Source organism: Mytilus galloprovincialis, chromosome 5 (genome assembly GCF_965363235.1).
Source record: "Mytilus galloprovincialis chromosome 5, xbMytGall1.hap1.1, whole genome shotgun sequence".
Taxonomy (NCBI): domain Eukaryota; kingdom Metazoa; phylum Mollusca; class Bivalvia; order Mytilida; family Mytilidae; genus Mytilus; species Mytilus galloprovincialis.
This window is the reverse complement of record NC_134842.1, coordinates 42,212,405-42,238,943: the sequence shown is the minus strand read 5'-3', so window position 1 is coordinate 42,238,943 and position 26,539 is coordinate 42,212,405. Positions and strand designations below refer to the sequence as shown.

The 26,539-nt window shown below is 32.7% G+C and overlaps 1 protein-coding gene across 2 annotated transcripts in view; it reads right to left on the bottom strand.

The window, feature by feature from the left end:
• Nucleotides 1-26,539, bottom strand: part of LOC143075843 (calcium/calmodulin-dependent protein kinase kinase 1-like) — a 94,554-nt gene that overhangs the window by 55,002 nt on the left and 13,013 nt on the right. Inside the window, exon 3 of one of the 2 annotated variants that reach the window (XM_076251420.1) lies at nucleotides 24,897-24,993. In XM_076251420.1, coding sequence (XP_076107535.1) covers nucleotides 24,897-24,993 — 97 coding nt within the window. Of the gene's footprint in view, nucleotides 1-10,141; nucleotides 10,299-24,896; nucleotides 24,994-26,539 lie in introns of those variants that run through there. The other variant, XM_076251421.1, reaches the window with a different exon arrangement.

The window sequence follows — 26,539 nt, the reverse complement described above, 5'->3', positions numbered from 1 at the left end:
TTTAGATTGTCTACCAATCTCAAGAAAATACTTCAAATGCTAATGGGAGGTAACTCTTAATGAAGCCATTCTCAATAAAGAAAATACATTTGTAACTCTTTCTGAACAGAAATACCATAGTTGATCTTTAATTGTGAAGGGAGATGACTTCCACTTAAAAGTAATTGAGTTATCTATAAATCACCAGCATTTTAAATGTTTAAAGGTAAGGGGAAACAACTGTTTACAACAGGAAATTCTATGCATCACTTTGTTATTTTTTAATGAAAAGGGGAAATTATTGCACATTAATGAAGTGTTGTGAATTGCTTTAAAAAGAATTAACTTCGGAAATTTGAATAGGAAGGGGAGATAACTCACTAATAAAAAAAAGTTTTAAGTCAGAATCATAAGTAATCTGTAAAGGGGCATTTTTAATTGCTTCTTGTCAAGTGAAACAGTTATTCACTTTTACTAAGTGATTAGGATTTATAAGTAAGATTATTATCTATTAAAAGAATTTTAAATGCATAATAATACTATAACAATCCATATCTTTTTGTTTTAATGTCCAAATACCAGTATTGTCTTAAACTTGTTGAGAGAAAAAATAAATGTTGAATAATATCATTACTCCTTTGACATTAAGATAAATAAAGAGCTGCTGAACCAACAGCTCTTATGTTTTGTGCTGGTACTCACTCACTCACTCAGAGTTGCCTTAAGTGGATACCAGATGGTATGCAGGGTTGTCAGATAAAAAAAATCGAATACCGCTACATTGACAACAACGCTTACGTAAACTGCATCTTTTATTGTCGACATGTTTTGCCGATTAGATTGGCTTCTTCAGGACAAAGTATATAAAATTACACATTAACTTTAATTAACATTAAATAAAGAAAATAAACTGAAACACAAAAATATGTATAAAAGGACATGATAAATAGCCCTTTCTCCACCTAGACATGCATTCAAAAACTATGTGCTTTAGTTTTTGTGTCAATTTGAACTAATACCTCGATGTGAAACTACAGAGCTTGATTTCCCTACTTTTAGTCTTTTACCAATAATTTCATACTTTAGGAATGAAGTTATCAGAGAGATGAAAAACAAGATTTTAAGGTTAATATAACTCTACTACAATGACCTTAAATTGAAATTCTCAAATTGGTTCAGAAAAATAAATAAGCCGATATTGATTAAGACGTGACAATATTTGATCCGACACTTGACAGCCAACCAACCGATTGCCACAAGACTTTTCATACAGGAACAAAGACTTTCTTCCTCATTACATCTTCTTTATTGAATAAACGAGTGACAAATTCAATTTCAATGTTTTCTTCAGTAAATTGTATTTACTTGAAATGACGTAAAGCCCGGGCGGATTGTTACAATATGTGACCAAAACAATTAAAGTCAGTTCAACGCTGAGAACAACAATCTCTATCAATTTGTTGACTTATTTTACAAGAATTGGATTATAAACCACAAAATTGAAAGCCAAAATAAAATTAACAGGAACGACCTTGAAATCAAAACAACTTAATTATATGATTTAAAATGAAAACAAAATGTGTATGTTACAAAGTGTACTGTGTTTGTAAAATCTTTAAAAACAATTACATTACATGTTTGTTTCATTATCATGTGTTATTTTGATTGATTAACAGCAATCTCGCCTCATTTTGAAATGAAGGCTCATTTCAACCAGATGCTTCGCAGGGCGTAGCTTTATACGACCGCAGAGGTTGAACCCTGAACGGTTGGGGCAAGTATGGACACAACATTCAAGCTGGATTTAGCTCTAAATTTGGATTGTGATTAAATAGTTGACACAGCATAGGTTTCTGACACAGAATGAATGTGTTCTAATGAACTTAAAATTTTTGTTTTCTCTTAGAGCAATTCACTATGCTGTTGAATAATAATCCTCTCAAAAAAATGTTTGAAGAAATTTTCTTTTTTATTTATGAAATTTCAAATGAGAAAAATTGAACCCAATTTTTTTAATCACATCCCCCTTTCCCTTATTCCAAAACTAATCTCAATTAAAATTTCTAATGGAGTTTGCAACAATAACTACTGATTTAAATACATCATAAAATATTAAGATGTAAAAAAACTGCTTGTTATCACTGAATGGTAAAGATTATTTTAATTTATCAGTTGGTAGTAAAAAGTGAATATACATTGTATATTGTATATAACAAAGATTTAAGTTGATTCTGGACAAAGAAAGATAACTCCAATTAAAAAAAAATCTTGCTATTGCACAATATTTTGCAATTAGATATTTCTTGCTTACTATTCTGGACAAAGAAAGATAACTCTAATTAAAAAAAAATTTGCTATTTCACAATATTGTGCAATTAGATATTTCTTGCCATTGCGCAATACTGTGCAATTGAAAAGACTTGCTATTGCACAATACTTAATATAATAATTTTAGATCCTGATTTGGACCAACTTGAAAACTGGGCCCATAATAAAAAATCTAAGTACATTTTTGGATTCAGCATATCAAAGAACCCCAAGATTTCAATTTTTGTTAAAATCAGACTAAGTTTAATTTTGGACCCTTTGGACTTTAGTGTAGACCAATTTAGAAACAGGACCAAAAATGAAGAATCTACATACACAGTTAGATTTGGTATATCAAAGAACCCCATTTATACAATTTTTTAAGAAATCAAACAAAGTTTAATTTTGGACCCCGATTTGGACCAACTTGAAAACTGGGCCAATAATCAAGAATCTAAGTACATTTTTAGATTCAGCATATCAAAGAACCTAACTGATTCATTTTTTGTCAAAATCAAACTAAGTTTAATTTTGGACCCTTTGGACCTTAATGTAGACCAATTTGAAAACGGGACCAAAAGTTAAGAATCTACATACACAGTCATGACAGTTAGATTCGCCATATCAAAGAACCCCAATTATTCAATTTTGATGAAATCAAACAAAGTTTAATTTTGGACCCTTTGGGTCCCTTATTCTGTTGGGACCAAAACTCCCAAAATCAATACCAACCTTCCTTTTGTAGTCATTAACATTGTGTTTAAATTTCATTGATTTCTATTTACTTAAACTAAAGTTATTGTGCGAAAACCAAGAATAATGCTTATTTGGGCCCTTTTTTGGCCCCTAATTCCTAAACTGTTGAAACCAAAACTCCAAAAATCAATCCCAACCGTTCTTTTGTGGTCATAAACCTTGTGTCAAAAATTCATAGATTTCTATTAACTTAAACTAAAGTTATAGTGCGAAAACCAAGAAAATGCTTATTTGGGCCCTTTTTGGCCCCTAATTCCTAAAATGTTGGGACCAAAACTCCCAAAATCAATACCAACCTTCCTTTTGTGGTCATAAACCTTGTGTTAAAATTTCATAGATTTCCATTCACTTTTACTAAAGTTAGAGTGCGAAAACTAAAAGTATTCGGACGACGACGACGACGACGACGCCAACGTGATAGCAATATACGACGAAAATTTTTTCAAATTTTGCGGTCGTATAAAAAGGTAAATGTTTCACCAAAGGAAAATTGAGTTGTTGAATAGACATTTTTTCATATCTTTAACAGTTCTAGACCGCTGTCTTGAGCAATTCACTATGCTGTTGAATATAATCCTCTCAAAAAAATGTTTGAAGAAATTTTCTTTTTTATTTATGAAATTTCAAATGAGAAAAATTGAACCCAATTTTTTTAATCACATCCCCCTTTCCCTTATTCCAAAACTAATCTCAATTAAAATTTCTAATGGAGTTTGCAACAATAACTACTCATTTAAATACATCATAAAATATTAAGATGTAAAAAAACTGCATGTTATCACTGAATGGTAAAGATTATTTTAATTTATCAGTTGGTAGTAAAAAGTGAATATACATTGTATATTGTATATAACAAAGATTTAAGTTGATTCTGGACAAAGAAAGATAACTCCAATTAAAAAAAAATCTTGCTATTGCACAATATTTTGCAATTAGATATTTCTTGCTTACTATTCTGGACAAAGAAAGATAACTCTAATTAAAAAAAATTTGCTATTTCACAATATTGTGCAATTAGATATTTCTTGCCATTGCACAATACTGTGCAATTGAAAAGACTTGCTATTGCACAATACTTAATATAATAATTTTAGATCCTGATTTGGACCAACTTGAAAACTGGGCCCATAATAAAAAATCTAAGTACATTTTTGGATTCAGCATATCAAAGAACCCCAAGATTTCAATTTTTGTTAAAATCAGACTAAGTTTAATTTTGGACCCTTTGGACTTTAGTGTAGACCAATTTAAAAACAGGACCAAAAATGAAGAATCTACATACACAGTTAGATTTGGTATATCAAAGAACCCCATTTATTCAATTTTTGATGAAATCAAACAAAGTTTAATTTTGGACCCCGATTTGGATCAACTTGAAAACTGGGCCAATAATCAAGAATCTAAGTACATTTTTAGATTCAGCATATCAAAGAACCTAACTGATTCATTTTTTGTCAAAATCAAACTAAGTTTAATTTTGGACCCTTTGGACCTTAATGTAGACCAATTTGAAAACGGGACCAAAAGTTAAGAATCTACATACACAGTCATGACAGTTAGATTCGGCATATCAAAGAACCCCAATTATTCAATTTTGATGAAATCAAACAAAGTTTAATTTTGGACCCTTTGGGCCCCTTATTCTGTTGGGACCAAAACTCCCAAAATCAATACCAACCTTCCTTTTGTGGTCATAAACCTTGTGTTTAAATTTCATTGATTTCTATTTACTTAAACTAAAGTTATTGTGCGAAAACCAAGAATAATGCTTATTTGGGCCCTTTTTTGGCCCCTAATTCCTAAACTGCTGAAACCAAAACTCCCAAAATCAATCCCAACCTTCCTTTTGTGGTCATAAACCTTGTGTTAAAATTTCATAGATTTCCATTCACTTTTACTAAAGTTAGAGTGCGAAAACTAAAAGTATTCGGACGACGACGACGACGACGACGACGACGACGCCAACGTGATAGCAATATACGATGAAAAAATTTTTCAAATTTTGCGGTCGTATAAAAATGTATGAAATGTAACTTTCATGATGACACACGCTTCCAGAATAAAGAGTGCACAGGTAAAAGAAACAAGAATGTGTCCATAGTACACGGATGCCCCACTCCCACTATCATTTTCTATGTTCAGTGGACCGTGAAATTGGGGTCAAAACTTTAATTTGGAATTAAAATTAGAAAGATCATATCATAAGGAACATGTGTACTAAGTTTCAAGTTGATGTAACTTTAACTTCATCAAAAACTACCTTGACCAAAAACTTTAACCTGAACTTTGCACTATCATTTTCTATGTTCAGTGGACCATGAAATTGGGGTCAAAACTATAATTTGGCATTAAAATTAGAAAGATCATATCTTTGGGAACATGTGTATTAAGTTTCAAGTTGATTGGACTTCAGCTTCATCAAAAACTACCTCGACCAAAAACTTTAACTGGACGGACGAACGGAGGCACAGACCAGAAAACATAATGCCCCTCTACTATCGTAGGTGGGGCATAAAAATATGTTAGAATTCTTGTTTTATGATCATAGCAAAAAATGTAATTATAAGCACTGAATGCTTCTTTTAGTAATGTTATAGTGTTGTAAAACTTTTACACCCCAATAAATTTACAAATAGAAGCAATGTACAGATTCTTAATTCTAATGCAACAACGTTTGTAACGTTCATTTTGATTGGATAACGTCACTTTCTTACATGGTATCAATTGACAATTGATGCTATGAGACGTATGTGCAAGCGCAGACGGCATATGACAGATTTTAAATACATGTTTTAACGTTGTTTTCTGTCAGTTTCAGTAGAATGGAGATAACAATATTGTATTTTAAGCTCTGACGGCATCAATTGGGGATTTGATGGTCACAAATACCTGTTTACTGTCTCCGCTAACGCGTCGCCAGTTAACTTAATTTGCGACCATCAAATCCCCAATTGATGCCGTCGGAGCTTAAAATACAATACAGTTATCTCCTAAATGTAGTCTTAATGTCACCAATGACAGGAACTAGTTCAGTTGCAGTTAACAAATATTCATAACATTTCATTCCAAGCTAAACTACTTAGGAATAACAAAATTACAAAAAACATTTTGTCAGTACAACATTATATATATAAACTCTTACTGTAATAGTTCAATATATTCCCTGTCCATTACATTTTGTTCTGATTTATAAGTATCAATACTTAAATCATAAAATGGCAATTCATAACCTTTAGTCATAAGTGACAGTTTGCACGTATTATCAGTTAATATATAAGACAATTCTAGTTGCTTATATAACCTTGTTCATTCATTTTCGACATACATTATCTTTCACACCTTTATACTATGAATCAAGGATGAATTGAAGTCTTAAACATCAATTTCAGTAACCTCTCACAAATATTCAAACATCAAAGTTTCAACAACTAAGATAATTACACTTACTTTGTCTAGACTGATAAAATTCTTATTTTGAAAAAAAAAAACATATTTTTGTAAAAATCTAATTTCTAAATAATATGATAACTTAAAAAATATGTCCAAATCAACCTAGTGACACATACCTTAATACAAATGTTTTGAGATTTCATAGCTTAACATAAAGCAACAAAAATACAAGCATAACTTCAACCCTCACGATTTCAATTTCAAACATAACTTCGTTATGTTTTTAAGAGTTACTTAATGTTGTAGCAATGGTTTTATTTGATCCAATTTGAAGATAACAAACATTGTTTGTTTTGTTTTTGGTATTTTCTTTTATATTGTTACCATGATCATGTTTAACTTGGGCTATTGATAATAAGCATTGTTTATTTTCTTTTTGGGACATTTGTTTGGTTTTTGGGAGTTTCTGAATGTTGTAACAATGATTTAATTTGGTCTTTGAATAATAAATTGTTGACACAAAGATATGTTGAATTCATATTAAATCATACGCTATTATGACTAAGACGAATAATAAAATTGAGAATGGAAATGGGGAATGTGCCAAAGAGACAACAACCCGACCATAGAAAAAAAACAAAAGCAGAAGGTCACCAACAGGTCTTCAATGTCGCGAGAAATTCCCGCACCCGGAGGCGTCATTCAACTGGCCCCTAAACAAATATATACTAGTTCAGTGATAATGAACGCCATACTAATTTCCAAATTGTACACAAGAAACTAAAATTAAAATAATACAAGACTATAAACAAAGGCCAGAGGCTCCTGACTTGGGACAGGCGCAAAAATGCGGCGGGGTTAAACATGTTTGTGAGATCTCAACCCTCCCCCTATACCTCTAGCCAATGTAGAAAAGTAAACGCATAACAATACACACATTAAAATTCAGTTCAAGAGAAGTCCGAGTCTGATGTCAGAAGATGTAACCAAAGAAAATAAACAAAATGACAATAATACATAAATAACAACAGACTACTAGCAGTTTACTGACATGCCAGCTCCAGACTTCAATTAAACTGACTGAAAGATTATGAGACAATATTTGAAAACAAAATCCCATTATATATTGTGTTTCTGTATAAAGCGATGACAACAATCAAATTTATGTTCCTTATGTTGTATCATATTTCCGTTATCCAAGAGCTGTTATAAGTCAATATGATTTGACAATATCTCTTCCCAATTGTCTGTTACACAGAAACTAAATTAACAGAAGCAAATGTACAAATTGTACACTTAATCTAAGCATGTTTGTCACATAACATGAGAGGAATTAAACCTGATTGTCTACATGTTGTATAACTGATCCATTAGAGAGACAATCAGTAGAGATATATGTCAATAGAACATAGAAACTACATTATCTCGTCCTCACAGATTATGTATTGAATTTTGTCACTTTATAATCTCGCTTAAATCAGTCGCAGATCTTGTCTAATGCACAATAATTGTGACCTTCTTTGGGAAATCAGTCTATATGCAAATAAAGAGTATATTGCAAAATTGAAAGTTAAGAATTTTAAAATGGCGAGAATATTGCATCATTCGTATTAATTTGAAAACTTGTCGTCAATGATATTCAAACAGTCTATGATTGATACCATCTCAAAAGTTTTTAATATAAAATCAAAATTGAATTAACTAGAATTTCATGGATGGGAAGCAGACTTACTTCTTAAGTGTTAAGTAATTTCCAAGCAAGAGATGCATTATAAGACTCTTCACTATTCAGATTGTTACAAAATATTGCTTTAAATCAAAAGTTTTTTAACTGTAGAATCCATTTGGGTATAAGTCTAACATGAATTCATTCTAAAAAGGAAATACAGAATATATATCAATTAATGAGACAGCACCCAAACAACAAAACTACCCAAAAGATGTATAAAACAAATGATACAACAGTATCCTTTCAAATGACCATTTTGTTGTACTGTTATACCACTGTCCAACGTTTGGGGAGGGTTGGGATCCTGTTCTCATTTTTAACCCCGCCTCATTCTGTATGTATGTGTCTGTCCCAAGTCCGGAGCCTGTAATTCAGTGGTTGTCGTTTGTTTATATGTGACATGTTTTGTTCTTTCATTTTTTGTACATAAATTTGACTGTTTGTTTTCTTGTTTGAATTGTTTTATAGCTGACTATGTGGTATGGACTTTGCTCATTGTTGAAAGTCATAAGGTGACCTTTACCATTGTTAATTTCTGTGTCAATTTGGTCTCTTGTGGATAGTTGTCTCATTGGCAATCATACCACATCTTCTTTTTGGCTGTGGCAGATTCCAGATGTTCAGGGGTTTGAAACACACACACACACCTTTTTCTACTTTTTGTTTGACAACTTATGCTTTTGTATGAGGACATAAGGATGGTGATGGGTATTTTTAACGACCTTGACAAACTATAAAGCCCTCACAATGTTTGTGGGGACATATGGGATAATGGGACCTATCCTTTTTATATACAACTTGTATGTTTTGGAACCTGCTCTTTTTGTTTGATAACTTAAATGCTTTTGTATCATCAGGGGACATATGGTTAGAACTTGGAACCTCCCTTTTTATATAACCTGCATGTATTGGAATCTCTTTTAAAAATGACTGGCTGAGACTGCACCTGAATACACAAGTACATCTTTCCATTGTCTGAGGGGCTTATGAAGTACACAATATCATAATGGGGATTACCTTGCGTAATTGCATAGTTTTATCCTATACTCCTGGAAGAATCATGTAGGTGATTAATATTCTATAGATATAAATGTCAGACGTATCTTCTGGATAATCTCTAAATCTTTAATCCTCAATAAAATCATTGATACATGATACTCGAGACAATTCAATAACAAACAGTTCATTACAGTATATATATATATATATCAGGTTTGACCTTTTGAAATTGGATTTGACACATTGAATCTATGATACCAGGTTGGACCTTTTAAATAGGGTTGACACGTAAAATCTATGATACCAGGTTGGAACTTTTGATATTGGGTTTGACATATTGAATCTATTATACAAGATTTGACCTTAAGATACATGGTTTGACCTTATGATATCAGGTTTGACACTTAATGATTAAACATGGTATCTGAGATTTAACTCTAGGATATTGGGTTTGACCCTATGATATTGTGATAAGCACTCGTCAAACTATATTGAATACAATTTTATTCATTCATCAAGTCAATCACATCTCAGACTTAAACTAATTCACTTAATTCATGTAATGTATTAATTTCGAATAAAGAATGTACATGCATTTCTTTAAATTTTTAATTCAATTCATAATTCATAGGGAATATTTTTTTTTTATCAAATATCATTTTCTTAAATAAGATGAAAGCATATTTTAAAATGTTCAAAACAACAGTTTTGGAGCAAATTTATTTTGCATCACTTAGTGCCATCCCTTAATTAAATAATATCTTTCCAAGAGTTGAAAGGAATCACCACTTTTCAATCTACTGATGCATGTATTTCCAGAGCATTACATGTATATTCTGAAATGCAGGCTTATGGATTATTAAGATCACATTGTAGATCTTTTCATTTAAAATGTGATTTAAAAAATAACACATTAAAATTGTTAAAATTTATGAAAAATATATAAAAAAAAAGAAAAAAAAAAGTGTTTAAACAAGTTACCTGCATTGACTGAAGCAAGAATTCATTCCACAACAAATCAACACTTTCCACTTGTGTCTGCGTTTGACCTCCATTTTCTCCAGAACAAAACTCTTCAACAAGTCAAATGGCTTATTCACTCTTCTTTCAATGTACAATATTTCAAAACTTGTGTATCAATGGTGTGTTATGAGAGTTATAATGTCTACCTTGAGTCTTACTCAAACTAAAAATGTGTACTTTACTGTTCTCTTACTCACAACTCACTGCGTTTTTGTCTACGAAAATAATTTATAAACACGGATACAAATTTCAAAATAATTCAGTCTGACGTTAATAATGTTTATTTGAATACTACTACGTCTTTGTAAAACATTAATCTACGACAAAAAAGTAAATGAAGTTACACACTCGAATACAAAACACATAATTCTAATTACAAATTGCTTTATTCAACTTTGATTGCAGCGCTTGTTTACAACGGAGTTAACACCTTTAAAAAGCAAAATATCAATCCTTTTCAATTTAGATCAGTTTTATTCAATTTTTACGTACGTCAGATTTTTCAACAAAATGAATTGCTAGTGACATTTTCCATCGCAAGTTTTACCTCTTTCTCCCACACTTAGGGACGCCAACAAATGAATTGTCAAAAAGAGTTAACACTTTTCGTCACAGTTTAAAATTTGGTATCCTGTGAACACGCAACCAGAGTCCATTATGCGATAAAATATTCCTTTCTTTCCATCAATTTCCAATTTGCATGATCAGAATTCAACACTTGGAAACACGATTGTTTTTGTTATAACTGACATGCAACGATCGTTTAAAAATGACTAGTACTTAATCTTTAGGGTGTTAAGTATTACACCACTGAGGTAAATAATTTCCAATTGCAAATCATCATTCATCATTCAAATATTTGTCTCATAAATTGTTTGATTAAGTGCCTTCCTGCGTCTCCGTGGAAATTGTCACTCAATATTTACATTTATGCCTCCGTCAATTTTCTTGTTTCAATAGCAGATTTATATTCCAATGATTGAAATTGTAACTTGCATTAATATTACCATCAGTATTATTTTCAAAGTCATTAACGATTCCGTTGACATAGCTTTGTCTAAACACTAAAAATTCATATCAGATATCAATAACTGAAAACTGCTTCCTCAAGTATGAAAACGATTGCTTTTCACAACAAGTTAAGAATGAATAAAGTCCAATTTTTTCAACCTAAGGCGCCAACTTTTACATCATAAGCTATACTTATTTCCTGTACAATAGTTATCAGTCAAAATATTGACATCACTTGTCAACAAGCAGCTGTTTAACAAAAGATCAATTTGCATCGGAAGAAAAAACAAAAACATTAATCCGTAATGATAGCATAATCAAATAACATGATCCAAAATCTGATATCAGAATCGGAATAAATCATCAGTATCAAGTTTCAAATTCTGAAAAATTTGTCAATCAACAATTCTAGATTTTTCGTTTTTTAAACGTGTTATATATATGTTTCTAAAGAAAAAAAAATTACAAAGTCTGGATCAGATATTAAAATTATAGAAAAAAATACTTCAGTTTTATAATGACCTTTTCTTCTTTTAAAAAATGTGTTATGATACTAATGAAATAATTTCACGGAGCTTGAATCAAATATTAAAAGACTAGCCAAACAAAGTTCAGATTAATACTGACATTGATTTTTAATTTTTTTATAAAGGTGTAATGTTTCCAATGAAACAAATTTCACGGAGGTTGAATCAGATATTAAAACACAAATCAAATAAACTTCAGTCTTATACTGAAGAAGTAATATTGTCATTTAAAGCATAATGACAATTCTGTAAGAAGCAATCAGTACTAAGGACTGTTGGAATCGTTAATCTGATCCTTAATAAGGAAGTATATTAGATTATCTTTGCCCAATGGTAATACGCCATGATCATAACAAAGGCGAATGGTATATTTAATTGGTATTACATCATGATCATCTTGATTCATTTACTGTAAATTTAGGAATTGATATCCCCATGCAGTTATTATTGCAAATCAGATATTAATTGTAAAAATGTGAGAACAAATTAATGCAAATGTTTGATGGAATATAACTTACTGAATATTATCTTATTATTCACATTTTTGGCATAAATAAAAATATTGCAATAATTTCTGAATTAACAATTTCCCAACTTTATTTCTGTAATGGAACTTGATTTTACCAATTTATTTACTGCAAACTCCTATATTATAACAAGCTCCAAGTTTGTGAGCTAAATAGACACCTTGCTATATAAGTATGCAGTTAACTGTAAGTTGATGACGGATGGAAGTCAGAACCCATGCTCTTATGATTGATTGATTGAGGGATGGAAGTCAGAACCCATGCTCACATGATTGAATGATTGAGGGATGGAAGTCAGAACCCATGCTCACATGATTGATTGATGAGGGATGGAAGTCAGAACCCATGCTCTCATGATTGATTGATGAGGGATGGAAGTCAGAACCCATGCTCACATGATTGATTGATTGAGGGATGGAAGTCAGAACCCATGCTCACATGATTGATTGATTGAGGGATGGAAGTCAGAACCCATGCTCTCATGATTGATTGATTGAGGGATGGAAGTCAGAACCCATGCTCACATGATTGATTGATGAGGGATGGAAGTCAGAACCCATGCTCACATGATTGATTGATGAGGGATGGAAGTCAGAACCCATGCTCACATGATTGATTGATGAGGGATGGAAGTCAGAACACATGCTCACATGATTGAGTGATGGATGGAAGTCAGAATCCATGCTCACATGATTGATTGATGAGGGATGGAAGTCAGAACCCATGCTCACATGATTGATTGATGAGGGATGGAAGTCAGAACCCATGCTCACATGATTGATTGATGGATGGAAGTCAGAACCCATGCTCACATGATTGATTGATGAGGGATGGAAGTCAGAACCCATGCTCTCATGATTGATTGATGAGGGATGGAAGTCAGAACCCATGCTCACATGATTGATTGATGAGGGATGGAAGTCAGAACCCATGCTCTCATGATTGATTGATTGAGGGATGGAAGTCAGAACCCATGCTCACATGATTGAATGATTGAGGGATGGAAGTCAGAACCCATGCTCACATGATTGATTGATTGAGGGATGGAAGTCAGAACCCATGCTCACATGATTGATTGATGAGGGATGGAAGTCAGAACCCATGCTCACATGATTGATTGATGAGGGATGGAAGTCAGAACCCATGCTCTCATGATTGATTGATTGAGGGATGGAAGTAAGAACCCATGCTCACATGATTGATTGATGAGGGATGGAAGTCAGAACCCATGCTCACATGATTGATTGATGAGGGATGGAAGTCAGAACCCATGCTCTCATGATTGGTTGATTGAGGGATGGAAGTCAGAACCCATGCTCACATGATTGAATGATTGAGGGATGGAAGTCAGAACCCATGCTCTCATGATTCATTGATTGAGGGATGGAAGTCAGAACCCATGCTCTCATGATTGATTGATTGAGGGATGGAAGTCAGAACCCATGCTCACATGATTGATTGATCAGGGATGGAAGTCAGAACCCATGCTCACATGATTGAATGATTGAGGGATGGAAGTCAGAACCCATGCTCTTATGATTGATTGATGACGGATGGAAGTCAGAACCCATGCTCTCATGATTGATTGATTGATTGAGGGATGGAAGTCAGAATCCATGCTCACATGATTGATTGATTGAGGGATGGAAGTCAGAACCCATGCTCACATGATTGATTGATTGAGGGATGGAAGTCAGAACCCATGCTCTCATGATTGATTGATTGAGGGATGGAAGTCAGAACCCATGCTCTCATGATTGATTGATTGAGGGATGGAAGTCAGAACCCATGCTCACATGATTGATTGATCAGGGATGGAAGTCAGAACCCATGCTCTCATGATTGATTGATGAGGGATGGAAGTCAGAACCCATGCTCACATGATTGATTGATGAGGGATGGAAGTCAGAACCCATGCTCACATGATTGATTGATGGATGGAAGTCAGAACCCATGCTCACATGATTGATTGATGAGGGATGGAAGTCAGAACCCATGCTCTCATGATTGATTGATGAGGGATGGAAGTCAGAACCCATGCTCACATGATTGATTGATGAGGGATGGAAGTCAGAACCCATGCTCTCATGATTGATTGATTGAGGGATGGAAGTCAGAACCCATGCTCACATGATTGAATGATTGAGGGATGGAAGTCAGAACCCATGCTCACATGATTGATTGATTGAGGGATGGAAGTCAGAACCCATGCTCACATGATTGATTGATGAGGGATGGAAGTCAGAACCCATGCTCACATGATTGATTGATGAGGGATGGAAGTCAGAACCCATGCTCTCATGATTGATTGATTGAGGGATGGAAGTAAGAACCCATGCTCACATGATTGATTGATGAGGGATGGAAGTCAGAACCCATGCTCACATGATTGATTGATGAGGGATGGAAGTCAGAACCCATGCTCTCATGATTGGTTGATTGAGGGATGGAAGTCAGAACCCATGCTCACATGATTGAATGATTGAGGGATGGAAGTCAGAACCCATGCTCTCATGATTCATTGATTGAGGGATGGAAGTCAGAACCCATGCTCTCATGATTGATTGATTGAGGGATGGAAGTCAGAACCCATGCTCACATGATTGATTGATCAGGGATGGAAGTCAGAACCCATGCTCACATGATTGAATGATTGAGGGATGGAAGTCAGAACCCATGCTCTTATGATTGATTGATGACGGATGGAAGTCAGAACCCATGCTCTCATGATTGATTGATTGATTGAGGGATGGAAGTCAGAATCCATGCTCACATGATTGATTGATTGAGGGATGGAAGTCAGAACCCATGCTCACATGATTGATTGATTGAGGGATGGAAGTCAGAACCCATGCTCTCATGATTGATTGATTGAGGGATGGAAGTCAGAACCCATGCTCTCATGATTGATTGATTGAGGGATGGAAGTCAGAACCCATGCTCACATGATTGATTGATCAGGGATGGAAGTCAGAACCCATGCTCACATGATTGAATGATTGAGGGATGGAAGTCAGAACCCATGCTCTCATGATTGATTGATGACGGATGGAAGTCAGAACCCATGCTCTCATGATTGATTGATTGAGGGATGGAAGTCAGAACCCATGCTCACATGATTGAATGATTGAGGGATGGAAGTCAGAACCCATGCTCTCATGATTGATTGATTGAGGGATGGAAGTCAGAACCCATGCTCTCATGATTGATTGATTGAGGGATGGAAGTCAGAACCCATGCTCACATGATTGATTGATGAGGGATGGAAGTCAGAACCCATGCTCACATGATTGATTGATCAGGGATGGAAGTCAGAACCCATGCTCACATGATTGATTGATGAGGGATGGAAGTCAGAACCCATGCTCACATGATTGATTGATGAGGGATGGAAGTCAGAACCCATGCTCACATGATTGATTGATGAGGGATGGAAGTCAGAACCCATGCTCACATGATTGATTGATGAGGGATGGAAGTCAGAACCCATGCTCACATGATTGATTGATGAGGGATGGAAGTCAGAACCCATGCTCAAATGATTGATTGATGAGGGATGGAAGTCAGAACCCATGCTCACATGATTGATTGATCAGGGATGGAAGTCAGAACCCATGCTCACATGATTGATTGATGAGAGATGGAAGTCAGAACCCATGCTCACATGATTGATTGATCAGGGATGGAAGTCAGAACCCATGCTCACATGATTGATTGATGAGGGATGGAAGTCAGAACCCATGCTCACATGATTGATTGATCAGGGATGGAAGTCAGAACCCATGCTCACATGATTGATTGATTGAGGGATGGAAGTCAGAACCCATGCTCTCATGATTGATTGATGAGGGATGGAAGTCAGAACCCATGCTCACATGATTGATTGATGAGGGATGGAAGTCAGAACCCATGCTCACATGATTGATTGATGGATGGAAGTCAGAATCCATGCTCACATGATTGATTGATGAGGGATGGAAGTCAGAACCCATGCTCACATGATTGATTGATCAGGGATGGAAGTCAGAACCCATGCTCTCATGATTGATTGATGAGGGATGGAAGTCAGAACCCATGCTCACATGATTGATTGATTGATTGTTTGGTGTTTAATGCTACACTAAACACTTCAGTTGTGTTAATGGAAGGAAATAAAGTACCTATATTATATATCACAACTGCCACTTGTGGATTTTTAACTTATAACCTTATTGTTGACAAGCTTCAATGATATTAAGACTAAATGATTTGGACTAAACTAAGACCATTAATTGACCATTTTTCAGTCATGTTGACATATATGTGTTGGTAATTTTCAGTTCTTCAGGTTTTATTGTTCTTACTAATTATTAGTATTAAAGACATAAGGCAACCAGATGCTCCGCAGGGCATAGCTTTATACGACCGCAGAGGTTGAACCCTGAACGGTTGGGGCAAGTATGGACACAACATTCAAGCTGGATTCAGCTCTAAATTTGGATTGTGATTAAATAGTTGACACAGCATAGGTTTCTGACACAGAATGAATGTGTTCTAATGAACTTAAAATTTTTGTTTTCTCTTAGAGCAATTCACTATGCTGTTGAATATTAATCCTCTCAAAAAAATGTTTGAAGAAATTTTCTTTTTTATTGATGAAATTTCAAATGAGAAAAATTGAACCCAATTTTTTTAATCACATCCCCCTTTCCCTTATTCCAAACTAATCTCAATTAAAATTTCTAATGGAGTTTGCAACAATAACTACTAATTGAAATACATCATAAAATATTAAGATGTAAAAAAACTGCTTGTTATCACTGAATGGTAAAGATTATTTTAATTTATCAGTTGGTAGTAAAAAGTGAATATACATTGTATATTGTATATAACAAAGATTTAAGTTGATTCTGGACAAAGAAAGATAACTCCAATTAAAAAAAAATCTTGCTATTGCACAATATTTTGCAATTACATATTTCTTGCTTACTATTCTGGACAAAGAAAGATAACTCTAATTAAAATTTTTTTTGATATTTCACAATATTGTGCAATTAGATATTTCTTGCCATTGCGCAATACTGTGCAATTGAAAAGACTTGCTATTGCACAATACTTAATATAATAATTTTAGATCCTGATTTGGACCAACTTGAAAACTGGGCCCATAATAAAAAATCTAAGTACATTTTTGAATTCAGCATATCAAAGAACTTCAAGATTTCAATTTTTGTTAAAATCAGACTAAGTTTAATTTTGGACCCTTTGGACTTTAGTGTAGACCAATTTGAAAACAGGACCAAAAATGAAGAATCTACATACACAGTTAGATTTGGTATATCAAAGAACCCCATTTATTCAATTTTTGATGAAATCAAACAAAGTTTAATTTTGGACCCCGATTTGGACCAACTTGAAAACTGGGCCAATAATCAAGAATCTAAGTACATTTTTAGATTCAGCATATCAAAGAACCTAACTGATTCATTTTTTGTCAAAATCAAACTAAGTTTAATTTTGGACCCTTTGGACCTTAATGTAGACCAATTTGAAAACGGGACCAAAAATTAAGAATCTACATACATAGTTAGATTCGGCATATCAAAGAACCCCAATTATTCAATTTTTGATGAAATCACACAAAGTTCAATTTTGGACCCTTTGGGCCCCTTATTCGGTTGGGACCAAAACTCCCAAAATCAATACCAACCTTCCTTTTATGGTCATAAACCTTGTGTTTAAATTTCATTGATTTCTATTTACTTAAACTAAAGTTATTGTGCGAAAACCAAGAATAATGCTTATTTGGGCCCTTTTTTGGCCCCTAATTCCTAAACTGTTGAAACCAAAACTCCCAAAATCAATCCCAACCGTTCTTTTGTGGTCATAAACCTTGTGTCAAAATTTCATAGATTTCTATTAACTTAAACTAAAGTTATAGTGCGAAAACCAAGAAAATGCTTATTTGGGCCCTTTTTGGCCCCTAATTCCTAAAATGTTGGGACCAAAACTCCCAAAATCAATACCAACCTTCCTTTTGTGGTCATAAACCTTGTGTTAAAATTTCATAGATTTCCATTCACTTTTACTAAAGTTAGAGTGTGAAAACTAAAAGTATTCGGACGACGACGACACAGACGACGACGCCAACGTGATAGCAATATACGACGAAAATTTTTTCAAATTTTGCGGTCGTATAAAAACCTAAAAACAATGGTTAAAATTATAATTAAAGAGCAATAACTCCAATGATTGCAAAATAAGTATACAGAAGTCATTGACTTTCATACAAAATCTACTCTAAAACTACTGGGCCAGTAATCTGCCACATTGTTTAAAATAAATATCCTAATTATGATTATGGTTACTTTTATCTAAGTTTGGCCCAGTAGTTTCTGAGTAGATTTTTATGAAAGTTAATGAGTATGACAGACAACAGACGAACAAGGTGAGTTAAAAAAGGGTAAAAAATCTGTTCAATTGTTTTAATAAACTGTCATATGATATAATAATTATTTTACAGTAAAAGTTCATGAAAATAAGTTCTTAATGCTCTAGATCTGGTTTGGAGTGTTGACTTGAAGAATGACTGTTAAGTTAAATATTGGCGAGTGCATTACACAACGTAAATCTGCACTGTACCGGTATATGCACTTCATGACATATTATGCAATTCTACTTGTTTCGTTATAAATTTCTAACTGTTCATTATAAAAAGTGCAATGACATTTATGAAAATAAAACTCATACCAAAGTGCAATAACATTAACTAAAGGGAGATAATTTGATAATACAGGAATTCAAACAATGCCGAAGAGAAATGTAAACAAATTAAGTCCCAAGTCAAGTCTCAATCCACAATTAATGGAATTAACATCCACAAAAACAAGGGAGGTAATTCAATATTGACTGACACAGCTGTGAGTGACTGGAAATTAATCTTCATTTATGGATGCACTCCTACAAATAAAATTACCCATCATGCATCATAATTAGAATGTCACGTCTGCTGGACTGGAATTCTATCACCAAATTAATCCTTCTGGGATACCACATAATCCAATGGGAATTGACTATGTATCATCAAATTTAATTAGCAAATTGCACAAGTCGGTGGATGTTAATGACATGACATTATATTGTTCAGCCGAATTACAAATTCTGTTACTCAATCAACTATAATTATTAAGGGTTTTCTAGGCAAAATATTACATAATACCTCTTTTTTTTTTGTTTAACAAGTGTTAATGGTTGATGCCAAACAAATTTTTCAAAATAATCAATGCAAATTCTTAAAGCAAAACAGACGCACAAAAAAAGGAGTCAAGAACACAAGAAGCTCATACCAGTAAATAAGTACAAAATTCTTCAAAATTTATTTTAATCCATTCATCATTTGGTGGGTGTAAGATCAATTGTTGAGTTAAAAAAAAATTCAAACAATACACAGCAAAGTGAAAACAAACTAAAAATAATTGTTTGCATGTTCAAAATGTGAAATATATATTTTCAGGTCAAAACGATCATATTTTAGTTTTACAAAAAGAATACAGGGTTATTGCATGAATATTGGGGAATATTGTCCCGAGTAGAATTTTATATTGCACGAGCTTGCAAGGCAATATATGTTCTACGAGGGACAATATTCCCCAATAATCATGCAATAACCCTTTTATTGTATAGCAATATAATATTTGAAAGTAAAAATTGGTTAAACTAAGATTTTGTTGTTGATGACGTCATGAATTTTGAAGATTTATTGCACTAGCGCAATGTTGGAATTTATTGCACGCTAACGTTTGGTTACTTTCTGTGGGAAATATTATATTTCTATGCAATAAAAGCAATTATTCACACAATATTCACAAAAACAAAAAGTTGAATATGACTAATATTTTTTCTGCGTATTCGAAATAACATAAAAAAAAAATGGCATACCATGGGATACAAATTTTTGTGGATATTGTGGGTACATATGAACCCCAAATTATAATGATCATTGATTCAGTACTTTTTGTCAGTAAAGCATTGCATAAAATACATGAAAATACAATTTTTCTTCATTCTACTTTTAAAAATTGTTTCTCATGAACATAAAAGACTCCACAGTAAGGCTTGTCCAAACTACAGCAAATCAAAAAACAAAATATTGTGTAAAATCATCTTTACTATAATCAATATAAATATATGAGAAAATTGAATTTGAAAGACCATTTTTATCTTGACATTTAATCTAATTTTCTTTTAGCCCCAAAGTCCAATTGGTTATAGACAGTAAATAAGACTTGGCCAGGAAGGGAGGTATGTATAGTAAATAAAATTACAGACTGAAAATTTATAAAGCAAAGAAAAGATTAAATATGTCTGTCATGAGAAACTGACGACAACGACGCAGACCACGACGCCAACATCATACCAATATACGACCAAACATTTTTCAATTTTTGTGGTCGTATAATAAAAATGCAGACCGAAAATTTATAAAGCAAAGAAAAGATCAAATATGTCTGTCATGAGAAACTCAGATCTCCTTTATCATCTTTTCAAAGTTTCCCATGAACTGAAGGTATCTTAGTTACCTAGCTTTAATGCAAACAAAAATCAATATCTTCCTAAAGCTAAACCTGGGGGTGGAAATATCATTCATTTTCAATTCAACAAATTAATCTATTGTTCTTAGTGTTTTAATAAAGACCAATTAGTCAAATCTTTTAAGTGCAATTTCTGAATCCTGTATCAATATAAAACTTCCCACTAACTTACTTCTTTGGTTGAATTCATCTAAGCTTTATGTCTAGCAAGTATTATAGGGATTTTACAATGTTTTTTATTTATACATAGGAATTAAATGTTATCATAAAGAAGTAGGTGAAATCTTTGTTTCACTCACACATCTAGGTCAAAACATTCTACATAAATTCAAATTTTAGAAAAAAACATACATGTACTTTGTATATCCTATAGATATAGCAATTTTCAACAATTTGACATTATCTTTTATAAAATCAAAGTCTGACATACCTGACAATTAAATGCCCTAAGCATACAGCCTTATCGCGAAAACTCAGCTGGGCATGCACAAAAAATGACACTGGGTATACAAAAACAAAATACAAACCAGATCAATTTAAACTCAGGGAGATGTGTGGTAAATGTCTTCGAGACAGCAACCCAATAAGAAACATAAACAATAGACATCATTATAATAAGAGTTGATTTGGGGGGGGGGGGGTCAGAGGAGTCCTGATCCCGAACTTAAAAACACGAAATCATGAGGTTTCGAATTTAAATAAATTTTAATCCCGACAACCCGAAATTTGAAAAAAATAATTCCCTGATCACAAAAGGGTCAGTCTCGATATCCTGAGCTTAAAAACACCCGATCCCGGAGTCCCATATAATAAAGGTCCTAACCCCCCTTATTGTTACTGATTATACATATTTGTATTCAAACACAAATCTCTCAATTAATTCTATGAAAACATACTTAAAAGTAAGTACTGCTACCCTCAAGAAAATTAGAAACATAATGAATTGAAAATCCAGGGGGCGGTTAATGAATTGACAAAGCCATGAATTGCATGCTAATTATGTAATCATTGCATGAAAGTTTCGAAGATAATTTCACCACTTTAATGTAATAAACTGGAAAAGAAACCACTGACTGAGATTCTATCAAGGATAACACACATCCATTATGGATCGGGACTAGATCAGGAAGAGATCGAGCCGTGGATAACAAAAACAGTCTGTAGAAACATTACTTTGTCTACAAGTGGATAATTTTGTCATTAATGGATTAAGACTAACAAAACTTTCCTGTTCGGTATCATGCAATATTTAAGTCAACGCGAACAATTTTGTCTGTGATAACATTTCCATGTCAATCATAGGACAACTTCATCAATTATGGATTTTTATTTATCATTGTATCATGAAATATTTAATGTCAGCTAGACTCTGAATCAAAGAATTGTATAGGAGTTTATCACTAATGCTAATTTAGATATTATCTAATTATGGCTCCATAGAAGATCATTAAAATGTACAAAACAAGGTTTTCACATTAAAACTGGTCAATTTCAAACATAGATAAAACTTTGTTACTTAATATTTAATATAGAACAAAAATTTTGATTTAATTGGTCTGTTAGTATAATGTAGATATTACCTGTCAGTTGATTTTATAGAAAACAAAATCATAGTCATTAAAATAAAACTGAAAGTAAACATATTTCTGTTATTCTTAATATGTCCAAAATAAATGGAGAATGTGTCCATGGGACACAAAAGAGGGGGGTTGGAGGGGTCCTGACCCAGGAATCCGGGGCTTAAAAGCATGAAATCCTGATATCCAAAAATTTGAAAAAAGAATTCCCGGATCCTGAAAGGATCAATCCCAAAATCCAGAGCTTAAAAACACCTGATCCTGACGTCCTGAAAAAGGTCCTGCCCCCCTCACAAAATATGCCTCTGCTAAGCTTACAGAATCTTTTTAGAAGTGACCTTAAAAAAAGGTAAAGAATAACTAAGTCCTATATGCACTTTTAACTTCCTTCAACAGTAAACATTCCATTTGAGCAAAGAAAAAAATATGTCCAATACTGGAAAAAAATTCTTCCATTCCATTAAACTCTAAGTGGTACCATGGTTATGACTGACATTAATAATGTATTACATGACATTATATGTCCAATAATTAGAGCAATTTAAACCAGGCAATTATAGATTAGTTTCCCTGTCATCACAGCAACAGAAAAGTTGACAAAGCAGATTATATTGAATGTCCCTTTGGTATCCTTCATCAATCTTATACTGTGAAAGTACTTTAATTCGTGGGTATCAATTTTCGTGGTTTAAGCAAATTTACATGTTCGTGGGTTTTAGTTTTCAAAAAAAAAATGAAAAGGTGTTAATTAGGCCATAAACATGTAACCTAAAGAAAACAGTAACATAAACAAATGCTATAAACGTATCTTGAATTGTCAAATAATTCTTATCAAAATCAAGCCCAGCATGAAATTATTATTTCCCATATGTAGGAGAACTATGAGGATATAAAATGAACACTTTATCATACTAGCATACCAATACCGGAAATTTGACTTTCATCGATCAAAAATATATTTTATGAGATTAAAAGATCAAAAGTAGTACAGTTTAGGTTATTAAAGATTAAACGGGTATAATCCTACATGCGGTTGTGGTTCTGTGACTTCTATTAAAGTATTCTCAGATTTGGCGTTATTCAATATATTCTCTAGATCGTATCAGTAGTCAAACCTACCGATAGGGATCTTTCCACGTCTTGATTTGGACAATGGTTGTTTTATTTCCTTGGAAACTTAAATTCGTGGATAAAGTCATTGAAAATTGGTACCCCACGAATAAAAGTACTTTCACAGTAGTACATATAACTTCAAAAGTTTAACCTGAATTTGTTAAATACTACATTTCTTGTCATTTTATTTGAAAGCTGAAGCCAATGCACAAATACAAACACAACCTAAAATTGTGTCATGAATGTACTGTAGCTCAGCTTAGTGTTCCATTTGTCTTTTTTATTTGTTTGGTTTGTTAGTATTAACTCTTCTTTTTTTTTTTTTTTGGGGGGGGGGGGGTCTTACAAGGACCCATACATATGCATTATAGTGTACTGCTTTCAAAATTTTAAATCTTGACCTGTAAATTGTTTTCAATAAATAAAATACAGTACATTATAGTGAAATCATTCCTGTTACAACTGATAGGTCTGAAATGCATTTTACTATGAAGTTTATTTATTATAAAGACATATACAATTACAAAAGTCTTTTAAAAATTCTTAACTTTTCAAATTTACACCAGGTTTGCTTGAATTTTTGAAAAAAATTTCAAACACCAATATTATCACCTGCATTAGGTAAACAATAATCCCAACCATATAGTAATAGTTTCTCAATGATCCCATCATAGGATAATAGTTTCTCAATGATCCCATCATAGGATAATAGTTTCTCAATGATCCCATCATAGGATAATAGTTTCTCAATGATCCCATCATAGGATAATAGTTTCTCAATGATCCCATCATATAATAATAGTTTCTCAATGATCCCATCATAGGATAATAGTTTCTCAATGATCCCATCATAGGATAATAGTTTCTCAATGATCCCATCATAGGATAATAGTTTCTCAATGATCCCATCATAGGATAATAGTTTCTCAATGATCCCATCATATAATAATAGTTTCTCAATGATCCCATCATATGATAATAGTTTCTCAATGATCCCATCATATAATAATAGTTTCTCAATGATCCCATCATATAATAATAGTTTCTCAATGATCCCATCATATAATAATAGTTTCTCAATGATCCCATCATATAATAATAGTTTCTCAATGATCCCATCATATAATAATAGTTTCTCAATGATCCCATCATATAATAATAGTTTCTAAATGATATGTAGCTATAGCAATGTACTAGCATATATGTTTTTTAAATAGGGACTTTAACTTAAGTTAGGGAGCACAAATAATTATTGATCTTAATAAAGCAAGTTCAATCTGTAAGATGTGTCTTCCTACTAATAGGTGAACCTTCTTCATAATATGGTAATATATATATATATATATATTGGTTACACATCATTATACAAAACTGCAGCAAAACATTACCTTGAGGTACTACTGGAAGATGAGACTCGATTTTTCTTACGGGTTGGAGTCAATCTGAGGTGTGATACATCTGTGTACCCACATATACCACTAACTCCTGAAAAAAACAACACATTTACATAATCTAACTTTTACCAGAATATATTTTGTTAAATTTAAAAAAATTACTTTTAAGATCTTGTTTTTTAAACTTTTGTGTTTTTTTAATCTATTTTTCTTATTTAGATCTACTTTATAAATTATGTTTAATTTTCGTGGATGAACTGCATGTTATTTCCAAAACAGCCTACATGTAGCTATTTTTAAACTGATATCAAAATTCCTGATTTTAAATCATTTTACTAATCAACAACAAAGAACAATAAATTGGACATTTTTCTCCATTAGCTGAACATTAGTTCATTATACCAACTCAATTAGTGGAAATTCCTGGTATTAAAGTGTTGCACAAACTAAACAATTTATTCGAAATTTGAAGGAAAACAATGTTTCAAAACCGCAACGTAATTTTCAAATTGTTCAAACATAAATTAACCAATTCCAAGTAAACACTTCACAATTGCAATTATGCCCATCAATTTCTTAATACTGATTAAGTACTTGTTTGTTTGTTGTTTTCAAAATTTCTTTTAGTACACAAAAGCCACTCTTCAAAAAAGAAGGGGGGAAAAAATTAGTAAAGTAAAAACACAGCTTACCTCTGACAGAAGTTGATAAGAAAGCCTATATTATTCTGCCAATAAACTTTGGGCCAATACACATTAATTAAACATATTCCCAGTAGGAAATATAACAAAGTTGGTACCAGATACTAACCAATTATTTATTTATTAAATTGACGACTGTATTGTAATTGAAACAAACAAAATCCCCGTGACAATTATGCTATTGTTTGACGGGACGTCTGTTTTTTAAAAACCAATGATTTAAATTACATATCCACAATCAATGTAGATACAGATCATAGAACATAAAATAAAAGTTTTGTTTGATTAGCCCCAGATCATCTATATTTTATTGCAGTATTTTTGCAATATTATAATCAATACGCTCAATACCAATCTACTGGAATACAATTGTGTTGTATGCTGGATTCCCATGGTCATTTCACCTGAGTTTTCCTTTTTTATAAAATTAAGATAGTTTCTTTGGATTTTTATTCAAATTTCTAATCTGGAGTTATTTTCATTAATTTTGTGATTATGACAAGTCAGGAAAAAATATCACCTTTCCTAAATTCTCAGGTAAATAATTTTTCACCCTACTGAAATTTGATATCTCTGGTAAATATCACCTTACTGAAATTTGATATCTCATGCAGGTAAATATCACCTTACTGAAAATTTTATATCTCATGCAGGTAAATATCACCTTACTGAAATTTGATATCTCAGGTAAATATCACTGTACCGAAATATGATATATCAGGTAAATATCAACCTATTAAAATTTGATATCTTCGGTAAATATCACCTTCCCAAACATTTTATTATATATATATATAACCCGTTAAACACTGAGAAATTTACATGTAATTTGTTTAACTATGATTTTTGATATTGCTCTTAGTTTCGAAATTTACAACAAAATGAAACTCATTATAAAAGTTGAATCAATTCCAACAATTTGATTTTTCATATGTG